We start from the raw sequence: 12,857 nt of genomic DNA, 5'->3' as shown, positions 1-12,857 counted from the left end.
TCAGATGAGACTGGCTAGCTGATCAGCATTTAAATAAAAAAAACTGATAGAGGTCACAGACACAATGCCTACAACACATTTAGAATTAACTCTCCAACTGACTGTCATTTTGAAGTTGTACCTTTATCCACCTTCCTTATATGTATAATTCTATATCAAGTCTTAAGGACAACTTTCCAGATTATGGAAAACTATAATTCCGTTATGGCGGTGATATTTGTATTACTTTAATAAGCTTGCCAAAGTTGATAAACCAGATCAAGAGAAAACACTATAAGAAGGCATGAGGCAATGGAAGAATTAAAGAGGAACTAAAGGTCCTCTTATGGCTTGAGAATTGGTTGAGAACCAGGAAACAGAGTAGGTGTTAGTGGGAGAGAGGTGAAAAGTGGTGTGCCCCAGGGATCTGTCCTGGGACCAGTGCTTTTCAACCTGTTCATAAATGACCTGGAGACAGGGAGAAGCAGTGAGGTGGCCAAGTTTGCAGATGACACAAAACTTTTCTGGGTGGTGAAGAGCTCCAGAAGGATCCCTCCAAACTGGGAGAATGGGTGACAGAATGGCAAATACATTTCAATATAAGAAAATGTGAAGTAATGCACATTGGGGCAAAAAAAAAATCAAAACTTTATTTATCAGCTGATGGGTTCTGAGCTGTCTGTGACAGATTAGGAAAGAGATCTTGGTGTGCTGGTGGACAGCTTGATGGAAGTGTGAACTCAGTGTGCGGCAGCAGTGAAGAAGGCCAATTTCATGCTAGGTAATCATTAAAAATGGGACTGAAAATAAAACAGCCAACATTACACTGATAAGCCCGCACCTGGGGTATTGCACACAGTTCTGGTCACTGCACCTCAAAAGAGACATGGTGAAACTGGAAAAGGTGTAGAGGATAGTGACTAAAATGATTACTGGGCTGGGGCACCTCCCTTATAAGGAAAGGCTACAGCACTTGGGGCTCTTAAGTCTAGGGAAAAGGCACCTAAGCGGGACATGACTGAGACGTGTAAAATTATGCAGGGGATGGATAAATTGGCTAGAGGGAAGCTCTTTCTCCTCTCACACAATACCAGAACCAGGGGACATCCACTCCAATTGAGTGTTGGGAGAGTGAGAACAGACCAAAGAAATTATTTCTTGACCCAGCGTGTTGTTAATCTGTGGATCTCCTTGTCACAGGATGTGGTGATGGCATCTGCCCTAGATGCCTTTACAAGGGGATTGGACAGATTTCTGGAGGAAAAGTCCATCGCAGGTTATAAGCCATGATGGGGATGCATAATCTCCAGGCGTAAAAGGAAGGTGCTTCAAAACGGGGAGTGGTATCAGGAGACAGGTATCTAGTTGTCTCATGTGCTCCCAGAGGCATCTGGTGAGGCCACTGTGGGATACAGAAAGCTGGACTAGATGGGCCCTTGCACTGATCCAACAGGGCTCTTCTTATGTTCTCAAGAAGCTAAGAATTAACAAAAGCTGTGAATAACATTGACAAATAGTAATTCACAAAAATTTCAGAAATAGTATGGGATCCTAGGCATACAAGAAGGCCCTAAACCAAAAGTTTGGAGGAAGGATTTTAAGGATGAAGTGGATTTGAGAGCCAAAATCAATACGTGCAGATCAGCAGGAACAATTTACCAGGGCAATCAGTAAATACCTACACGGTACAGGACTGCTAGAATTATTTCAATAGCATAACCAATCTCATTCTATTTGTAAGACTAGGGACTGACAACCATGCTTATTTCAGGTCTTTTGGGAGTCCCAGAATACTGTTGAGCTTTTACATTCCTCTATTATACATTCTGAGACGGATCAGCAGTCTGGGGAAAAATGCAGAAACTTCAGTGTATTAAAAGTACATGGATGGTTATTGTGTGTTTTGCACAGAACAAAATGACAACCATACAGCGCAGCTGTAGTATTGTCATGCCACATGGAAATAAAACATCTCAAGAGAGCTTAAAACAGAACATTCAGGCCAGAAGGTTCAAATGGTAGCCACTGGCACTTTTCAAATATCCATTTGGGTTTAAAAAAGAAAATGAATGTCACTGAAATCTAATGATATGTGGGTGAATATAGAATACCATTACAAATCTGCTTTATCACCACTGCTTCTTAACCTCTGACCTTTATACAATTGTCTAGTCATTCCTTCTGCAAATAGTACAGAATAGTCATCTTTAATCTAATTTATATGGTATTTCCCTCAAGGAAAGGAATACAGCATTAAACTGAAAGCAAATTTATTGCATTTACACAGATTACCTGTAAGAGTTGAAAACAAGAAGCTGAAATAATCCATGTCAGGCACTGAACTGTTTTGCACTGGATACTTCCATCCCACAAAAGCAGACCTATTTAACAAAAAGTGGGTACAATATTATTATTTTATGTTATTATCATGTCAGCATAATTAAAAAGGATCCTACCAACTGCTATGACATTTTTTTGAAAAACAAAAGAGAGCCAACTTAGATACATTTTTCTCCTACACAGAAGAATTAAACTATCTTAAACAGGGTTCTGTCACAAACAGCAGCAATCTGGTTTAACAACTACACTACAAACAAAAGCAAAAATGACCTCTGTTGAATCCTCTCTCTTGAAAGCCAGTAAATGGAAATAGAAGCAGTGTGGATATATCTTCAGTAGTTCTGAAGTAATAAATTCTGGTAGGATACATAAGATGCTATTCTCAGCAGAAGCCAGGAAATCACTCTGTTTAAGACTCAAAAGCAAGCAGGGAATAGGATAAAAATACTGAACGTTCTTCTGTAAGGATAACCCATTGGCTTGCCTCCCTCCTGGCATCTCTTCCATAGTTTCTTCAGCTTGCATAACCCAAGGGAACTGCAACTATTTCTGACGGGTAAGAATCACAACTGAATTTCTAGCGACTGCTGGTGAAATACAATGTATACATATTACCTACACAGTTAAAATATCCTTATTAGAATTGCCAAAGATAAATCAGTCACCAGTGAAAATATTTAAAACAAATACATCATGAAACTTTATAAGGCAATGAAAAAGATTTGGCAATAAAATGATCCGTTCCCAAACAGCCACTTCTAAAAATGTTAGGAATTATAATGACCCTAGTGATCTGTTAGTTGTTGTAAACTAAAAACTACTACATTAGTAAAAATGTATGTGCTATGCAGATACTGTATTTGCTGGATGGATAGCTCAATAAGTTAAGTACATCCTGCAGAACCAGAAGTTTAGAGTTTGATTCCTAATTGTGCCTCCCAGGAGAAGAATCATGCTGTGTAGCCTTGGGAGAGCTGCACAATTCCAGAATGCCTTACAGGAAGGGAATGGTAAACCAGGTCTGAGCACTTATAAGTATAGGATATACCTAGATAAGCCTGGAAAGGTTTTCTGTATGTCAGGAATGATTTGAATGCATGCTATTATTATTATGCATATGTACAATGCTGATATTAGTTGGAATAAGAGAACAAAGCTGGCCCTCAGCATTAAATCTTCAGTCTAGATCACCTGTTATATTCTCACTAAACTAAACTTCTTACGTTTACAATGTAGACATTTCAAACTCCTGAACATTTTGTGCATATGGAAGAGATAAGAAGTTCTTTTCAGAAACAATAGCTATACACCAGAAGAATCAATTATGCTATTACGTAGAACTCATTCATAATTGTATAAAAAGGCAGAAAACGTTTGAAGGATATTTGGATGTAAACAAAACACCAAATGTATTCCCACCCCCATACAAACAAAGGCTATTTTTTCAGAAGAAAGAGAGTGCCATCTACTGACAAAGTTAATACGCATTGGCTAATACATATACAGTATCTTATTCTTTCAGTCAAAGACTGATAACTATTCATACAGTCTGGAACATCACAAACTATTACTTTCAATGATTCATTTGACATTTCTTTATTCAAATACATAAACAGTTTTTTTCTAAAAATAAGTGATCCCCCCCAATTTACAAAAAGCAAAAAGGAACACTGACATTTTTTTTGTTCAAAACAAATTCCTGTGAACTAAATTTAGGAAAAACGTGATTTATTCTAATTTTTTCAGTAGAAACAATACCACATGCTCCAGAGGAAAAAGACAAGATATTAAGATGTTGGCTTATGCACACAAGTAATTCTGTCTCCCTGCAGAGGGATTAGTTCCATGGACTGAAGAATCAATCTGCATGGACATGCAGGCTTAGGAGCCCCACCCCCTCCTAACATTCCAACAATTAAGTCAAATGTCTTGGGGTTCTATTTGGGCATGGAAGTGGTGAAATGAGAGGGTACTCACAATGATCTACTGCAACCACTTGGTTTTGTACGTTTTTGTATAGTACCTGCACCACCGGCAGCACTGCTACATACTGTACAGTCTGAAACCATTCAAAGAAACCGCCAGCCTGCAAACTCTTCATAAAAGTGTTTATAAGGGCCTGTACTTAAGACCAAAAATATTAAGCGAAATCTTATGATTATAATAATTGTGTATTTTCAAGTCAATTCCAACTTATGATGACCCTTGCTGAAGTTTCCAAAGTATAAATAACTCAGAAGTGATGTATTCTGGCACAGTACTGCAGCCAAACCTCTGGTCATGACCTGGGTTCAATCCATGCTACCTAATCTACTATCACTATCTTTAGTCAAATTTGTTCAACAAAAGTGCAATAGTTGCTTACTTCATATGCAGTATCCCAATAAGAGTGGTGGATAACTTTACAGAAAGTTTTCCCATAATGCAGCAGCGACTAAGCGAGGAAAGCAGATTGCCTGACAAATGAGGCAAAAAGTAGACTAGCTGGACTAAACGTTGCTGAGATTCTGCTGGCAGAAGAACCACAGTGCCATCTAGTGGGTCTAGAAAAGTTCAAGAAACAAGTTATTTTAAGGCATGTTATGTCATAAACAGTATTTCCGTTTTTTTCGTTTTTCTATACAGCACTAGAGAAGCAAAAGACAGAGCTTTTTACCCTAAAGCATAGTTGTTTTAATGATCACATCTATAGACACATATAGCTTAAGAGCATAATTCAGTATCTTTTAATGCTGGGCAAATTTGATTTATTTATTTAAAATATTTTTAACCTGCCTTTCTCCTTAAAAAGAATCCAAGGCAGCTTACAACAATTAAAAGACAGTATTTAAGTTAATAACAATGATCAAGTTAATAACAGGATGAAATGAATACAGTATGAGAAACATAAGCAATACCAACACATTGTATTCACGAAGGCTTTCACGGCCGGGATCTAATGGTTGTTGTGGGTTTTCGGGCTCTTTGGCCGTGTTCTGAATGTTGTTCTTCCTAACGTTTCACCAGTCTCTGTGGCCGGCATCTTTAGAGTGCTGTCCTCTGAAGATGCTGGCCACAGAGACTGGTGAAACGTTAGGAAGAACATCATTCAGAACACGGCCAAAGAGCCTGAAAAACCCACAACAACCAATACCAACACACATTCAATGCAATAAGGTACAACAATCCATTTTTTAAAAAAACCATTCAGACAGCCAGTAATCAAGGGAAGGCTTGCCTGAAGAGAAAGGTCTTCGCCTGCCTGAAGAAGGACAGATGGGGCCAGTCTGGCCTCCTGTGGGAAGGTGTTCCAGAGTAGTCTGGGAGCAGCAACAGAGAAGGCTCTCTCCTATGTCCCCACCAAACACATCTGTTAAGGTGGCAGGATCGAGAAGACTGCTTCTGATGATTTTGGTGGAAAGGCTACTATCAACCTTCAGTACACATGAGTAACTTGACATGATTTCCTGTTCAGTTTCTAACAGACTGCCACTATAATTATAGAACAAAAATGAGTTGGGATAAGGATGGGATGCAAAAGAAACTCACAAAGCACTTGCCAATGGAACTACAGCTCCAACCTTCTTGCATAGCTACTCATGCACAATTTGAAGTTGCAGAAGGTGTTGCAAGATTGGTACCAAGGCAGAAGTTGTATCCAGAAAGCAATTCCACAGGTGCAGTAGCCCAGATAGTTGTACAACCAGTTGCCTAGCTAGTCATGTAACGAGACACACAGACTGCCTGGGCATAACTCCATGGGAACTTCAACAGGTGTAACTTTATCCTACACCAAGTGCAACAGGATTTCAACCACTGAGAAGCTATTATATAAAATAGAAGGAAAAAGAAATCCAGTTGCTTTAAGCTAAACAATCACAGGCTCAGATTCAACTATTCCTTAGCTTACAGTTGTCTCCAAGACCAATACTCTGGTCCGAAAAATGGAGTGGGGACATATCAGACACAACATACAGCTGACAGTAAGAACATCAACTCTGTTGTGTGACAAACCTCCATGACTTTTCTAAGGGCAAAATGACTAGATGTGTTGTCTCCCATCTGTGAATTAAGAAAAATGCTTATAATGGGACAGTCTTCTCATGAGAGCAACACACAGTGTAGGTGAGATGGTGAGATAATTTATACTCATGTTGATATAAAACACAAGGTCATAATGTTGGTAGACAACTGAGAGTCCTGAATTCACAGAGAAATCTTGAATGCTCCCAAAGTTTTAAGCTCCCATCCCATCCATGACTCCTGCACCAACAGATCTGTGAAACACAGATGGTTGAGGTAAGAATGAGACCAGGTCCAAGAATCACGTTGGTAGCAAACCTTATGTTTGAGTTCTGCAGGGCAAATACACCATCCAGAACATCTAGAAAACCACTAATTATGTGTCAAGCGAGACTCCATCATATTAACACAGATCATTACAGTGTGAGTGAACAAAGTATAAATATAACTTGGCCAATCAATTGATTATAGGCAGACATGGTAAACTACCAGTCATCCATGTTTAGAAAGATAAAATTTCCCAACTTGCCCAAGGAAACGAAGGACACCGTGTTCTGTACAGCAATCTGGGTCAAAGTGGGCAAAACTAGACTGCTGACAAGTTCAGCAGGATCTGTATTTACTAACAAGAATGCTCTTCAGAAGTGGAAGAACTGCTTGATTTCCAGGTGAACCCTGACCAGGCAAAGCATAAGCCATGGTAACCTCTATGGATGAAAGAAATCTAATTTTCAACACTGACTATGGGTGAAGAGTTGGGTGCAATGTGTAAAATGAAGAAAAAATAAATTATTTTTGGCACCCAGTTAAAGATCAACCTCTTTAACGAAAACATAACCAAGGCCAAAAAGATATGAGTACCACATCACGTACAGGTAGCATCAAACCCGAAAAAGATACTGATGTCTATATCAAGATCAGCAGTGATACAAGTCACGGCAGGTGAGAATAAGGAAGGCACAAATCATGAGAAAGGGGCCAAAGAAGGAAATGAAAAAGAGACTAGCTCTACCCACAGCAGGAGCCCCTTCTGTATCTAGATTGCAGATGGTACTGTGTAAGCGAACAGAAGGGCCTTATTAGTATGAAAGGCCATAGGTATCACATGCTGATTATCAATGATACTGTCCTGTGAGAGAAGCATGATGAAGCATCTCCAGTTTTTTAAAAAAGTCATAAGACCAATGGTTCACAGCATACCTACAGGAATATCCATAGTCTCAAATTACAGCACAGACACCTGCTTGTTCTTGTTACTCTCCAAACTTTCATTTTGGATACAGTTTATTTTTTAGTGTATTGCTTATACTGTATATCATCCCATAGTGCTTAAAACTGTCTCTGGCCAGTTTACAGTTCAGTTATGGAGGCTCTATCCTGAGAGCTGGGCACTCAATTTACTGACCCAGAAGGATGGAAGGCTGAGTCAACCTAGAGCCGGCTACCTGGGACTGAACTCCAAATGTAAGCAGAGTTTTGGCTGCTGTAGTGCAGTTTGCACCAATAGGCTTTAAATGATTATGCTGCCTCACATCCAAAAACATCACCAAGGCTTCTTTAACCAATAAGTTCCCCTTCCTAAATTTCTTCCTCATTCATTTACTTTGAATGATTAACTGTATTAATCTGGATTGTTTGCATCTCACAGCATAATCACAGCATTCAGTCTTGTGCATTTTATATATTTTACCATTTCTTGGTGTTTATTTACTTGCCTTGCACTTCTCTATTTGTCAGTCTCTTGATCTATAAAATTTTGGGCATCCTCTGATAAAATCCATGCTTCAGATCACAAGAAAAACCTGTCTTTCTCTCTCTCTTGAAGCAATCTGGTTAAAAACCGGCATTGCTGGCCACATAGCAGAATTAAGACAGGAATCAAAAACAAACATAGTAATGTGGATCCAAGAACAATCTGAGTCACATATGTAGTTGTAGCCAAGGTGATTCATGAGCCTTTAAAAACCACGACTCAAAGGTCCTGGGGCAGTATAAATAAAGCATGGCAAGGAACTATGACAAGTCCCAGCACTAGAATTTAAAAAAATCATGAAACTACTGTTTGAGTGGGGTGTTGCCACTTTTAGTGTTAATTTGATGGCCTCAATCTCATTTGAAACATTATATCTTGGACATACAGAACCAATACTAAATAAAGGATGAACCTCTCACTCTTTCTAGGGTGAGTTAGGGAGAAATTGCAACCAGAGAAGTTACATGTACTGGACTGGAAATCACTGAAGTAGAAGTTCCTTAGAAACAGGATTGTCTTTCTTCTTCACCATCATAATCTGTAGTTCTGAAGTAGCAAAATAGGAGGACTGCTTAATCTTGGATTTCTATGGACCCAATCAAGACCTCTGACCAGGTGCTTATCTAGCTAGTTCCAAACAATATTGAAGTACATGAAGAACAGAACCAAAGTTGCAAGGATCTGGGTACTTTGGTCTCAACATTCACTGCCAAGAGGGCTTTCTCTCAAAGCATCTCTTGTAGCCAAAGTAAGTACTTTTGATATGTCTGTTTGGTAAAATTCTAGCAACGGTGGCACTGTGTGCCTCTAACCACAAAAATGGATGCAGTAGTTAGACCAGTGGGGAGAGGTAATCAGTACCACTTCCTAAATGTGCCCATTGCACTGGAGCATCTGCTCACAGTGAAGTCAGAATAGCCATAATAATATTCAGCTACTGTAAGATAGGAAGGAGGGGGCTTTGAAAGTGAACTCCTTGGTATAAAAAGGATCAAAATGAAACAAAGTACAAATGTACTAAAGAAACATATATTATTAGGGAGAACACAGTAAAGGGTAGAAAAAAGTCCAGCTCCTCCAAAAAACATATGTAGCACTACTTGATGTAATTAGAATGTTCCAGCTATGGCAGTCAAGAAGGAACTGAACAGGAAGGCAGAAGCCACACTTCTTTGATGATGAACATGGGCAGTTGGGGAAAGGCTTCTCATAACTCTTGCACCTCTTGCTAGAAAATTCAGCCTATTACACTGCACAAGTGCAGAACCCACAAGAAGGACTCAGAGAAAATAAAATAAATATTCATTATTTACTTTTATACTGTTTATTATGACACTTAAAACCAGTAGTTTAGCTTGCCTTGACCTGAAAAGATTTTATTTCTTTTGTTTGCTGGGGGAAGAGAGAAAGAACTGTGAGGTGCAGTTTGGTTTCTTGAAGCTGAACCTGTGCCAAATATTAATACCACCTAGGTTCACTTAGAAAACAAACATGCTTATGGTCCCTACTTTTAGCATAAACTTCCACAAAAAGGTTACCATAAATCCGAGGAGCAGCAGCTTGTAAACTCTGGAGAATTTCTTTGTTTGACCGAGATGCAGCAGAATAAATAGTACTTATCAACTGGTCTGAAAGCTCAGGGTTTCTCAAGCCAAGCAGAACAAGTTGTTGAGGCAGACCAGCTAGCCAACGAATTAATACTTTACTTCTGCTTCTGGAGGACATGGGAGAGAACAAAAGTAATGTCACATACATAGATTTTATTTAAAATAATGGGAACCATTGCTCAAAGATGAAAACAATAATCCTCTTCACCCCTTAATTCACCATATTTTCATGTGGAGATTTCTAAGGGAAGTTCTCAGATTTGAGGAGCTTGATAGGTCAGAAAAGTTCCCAGGTGTTTGCATTTAATTTTCTGTCTTTAACTTCACATTTTTGTTGCAGCAGCAATCCTCTCAGTAACTGCTATTCCACATTCATGACACAATTCTGACATGACACAATGCATTGTTCTACATATATGGAGAGGGGAAATATGATGGTTGTCACAAGGAATACTGCCGTCTATGTGATTTAAAAAATGAAACTTGAAGGAAATCAGGAGAAAGAAACAATCATCAAACCACTGCCGATCACTGGCAACAGTAATCATCCCCTCAATTGTTGTGAACAAAGTTTTTTTGAGGTCTAACTGCAATTAAATTTATACCAAGTATAATTTTTGATTCAGAGAAGAACAAAAGAATGTCTTATTCTCCTTGTGGACATAAATCTTCACCTTCCATTAGTTCACTTATTTCAGTTCAGGATTAGTGCAATTTGTCTGCTCTTTCTTCCTGGGTAGGAAATACAGTGGACCCTCTACTTACGAAATTAATCCATATTGAAACGGTGGCTGCAGGTTGAGAAGTCTGTAGTTCGAGTCTCCATTGACCTACAATGCATTGAAAACCAATTAATCCTGTAACCGGCCGTTTTTGTTCCATTTTGGGATTTTTCTAGTCTGTAGGTTGATTCTCCGGCTTCAAGTCGAACCTAAATTTTGCAGCCAGAGAAGTCTGTAACTTGAAAAGTCTGTAAGTCGAGCCGTCTGTAAGTCGAGGGTCCACTGTAGTCTGTCTTCAAGAACACAGTATTCCCAACTACTATTTTTACCCAATTAAAAAAAGACAGGTACAAAAACTTTACTCATATAATATCTTTGTCAGCAACCCCAAACAGGCATATAAATATTCTGCTACATACATAATGAAAAGCACACATTTAAAATTCATTACTAGCTGCAAAAAAACCAAAAACAAAAAAAATTCTTTAAAAGCTTTATCTAAATATCAAAAAAAGTCCTTAATTTTGGTTTGCGGCCCCAGCTTTAGTTGAAATGAAGAAATAGTCACCTGGTTGCATGTGGATTCGACTCTTCCTTTTGATACACTCTGCTAAAAAAATGTAGAAGCAATGTGCGAACAGGGAAGGGAAGATTTCTTTGCTGGTACAATGAATATACTGCTTTCATGAGAATCTCTGTTGAACCTAAAGAGGGAAATAAAATTGATATATGACACTTTATATGATCTGCAGTGCATTATAGAGCCACCTCTTGGCAGCAAACCACACCATGTCTAGAACAAATCACAATTATATTACACAGTAATGTGATGCATGTAGGAGTGTGTGTAGGGGAGGGCTATTGCATTGTAGCAAGTCTTCATATCTCAAAGCATGCTTAAATTTTAAACAAAAACATGTTTTGGAAATATGGGGGAAAACTTTTAAGTTCAAGGGGGCAGAACTATAATCACTACACAAGTTACTTATGAAAATCCAGTTAAAATATAGCACACTGTGCTGTCTGGAAGAATTCCTTTCCTATCCAATTTTCATTTACAATATGATTGGGAATGTTCACTAGTGTGCCTAAATGAACAATTCACCTCCAATCAGATGCTAAACTCTGCATTATATGAACTGAAGTCTTAGTCATTTCAGTCAATCCATCCTAGATGTGACTAGGTCTGGATCCAATAATGTGTCATTTTTGCTTTTGAAAAGGTGTGTTAAACCTTTTTCAAATACAGTATCTGAAATCCTGTTGCCTAACTTACATTTGTGGAAGGTTAATGACATCACTAGCAGGGAGTAATTTTTGGTAATTAAAATTTCCTATCTCTGTCCCACAGCTTTTTTTCACATGGACGCCAGAGAATGGAATGAATAAATATTTTAATTATCAAAAATTTCCCTCAGCTGGTGACGTCATCTGATGGCAGTGATTTTTAGTAATAAAAGAATTGCTTCTTCTGTCCTGTGGTCCCCACAACTTCCTCATGTCAAATGGGATTACACAGGAATTGGAAGAGCCAGAAGCCAAAAATAGGAGATTTTTAATTATCAAAAATTGCTCCCTGCCAGTGATGTCATCAACCTTCCACAGGTGTAAGTTAGGCAAGAGGAAAAAAGGGATCCCTGTTGGTGAAGTAATTACAATTCAATGAATGTAAGATACGTAACAGGATTTCAGCCACTCTCTGCCACCAAAAACCCCTCTTACATTCTAAAAACAAACAAACAAAAACCTCTCTAGGCAAAATATCCTTATTATCTAATTTTCATGACCTACCAGCACATATTCTGTCTTCTCCCCTTATTGGCTGCAAATTTTAAAAAATCAAAATTCAATCTACCTTTCTGGAAACATATGTGGGGGAATGGAGTGGACTGTTTTGCTGACAATGAGAACATTCACAATACTGTGCACATCACTTGAAGCAACTTGCAACATTTATTTGAAACATTGCAACCTTCCTAAATCGTTCTTCATTTTCAGAACATAAAACTCACTGGCTGTCACTGACACAAGCAAATTCAAATGAAGAATGCATAAGTATACTTAAAAACAACAGTGTTCATGCACAGAAGTGCAGAGTCAATAAACAACATGTCCAAAGATCAGAAAGATCTTATCCACTGCTCCTCAGTGTTCAGTTTTAGAGCCTGCCATTAGTTTCTTTCAATACCATTTCTAACTATAATTACAGTACTTCTAAACTGAAAGCAGGAGAGGTTCTGATATTATCTCCTCATCATTAGCAAAACAAGTACAGTGGTGCCTCGCTTAACGGGTGCCCCGTTTAACGAATAATCCGCATACCGATGAAGATTTTACCATCGCAAAAGCGATCGCAAAACGATGTTTTCAATGGGGAAAAATCGCTTTGCGATTTTCCCCCTACGCCCCATTTTCGCGCAGCTGATGGGCGGGGCTTCAGGCGGATGGGGAGGG

At 38.7% G+C, this 12,857-nt stretch overlaps 1 protein-coding gene across 3 annotated transcripts in view; it reads right to left on the bottom strand.

Annotated features, from left to right (window-relative positions):
* The window catches only part of TEX10 (testis expressed 10), a 37,796-nt gene that overhangs the window by 13,646 nt on the left and 11,293 nt on the right, over positions 1-12,857 (bottom strand). For all 3 annotated transcript variants that reach the window (XM_020806218.3, XM_020806223.3, XM_020806219.3), the window contains exons 7-10: positions 10,972-11,107; positions 9,613-9,788; positions 4,685-4,862; positions 2,272-2,360 (exon numbers count right to left, since the gene is read on the bottom strand). In XM_020806218.3, coding sequence (XP_020661877.3) covers positions 2,272-2,360; positions 4,685-4,862; positions 9,613-9,788; positions 10,972-11,107 — 579 coding nt within the window. The remainder of the gene's footprint in view (positions 1-2,271; positions 2,361-4,684; positions 4,863-9,612; positions 9,789-10,971; positions 11,108-12,857) is intronic.

Source organism: Pogona vitticeps, chromosome 6 (assembly GCF_051106095.1).
Source record: "Pogona vitticeps strain Pit_001003342236 chromosome 6, PviZW2.1, whole genome shotgun sequence".
Classification (NCBI taxonomy): Eukaryota; Metazoa; Chordata; class Lepidosauria; order Squamata; family Agamidae; genus Pogona; species Pogona vitticeps.
The sequence above is the reverse complement of the archived record's forward strand: the minus strand, read 5'-3'. Positions and strand labels throughout refer to the sequence as shown.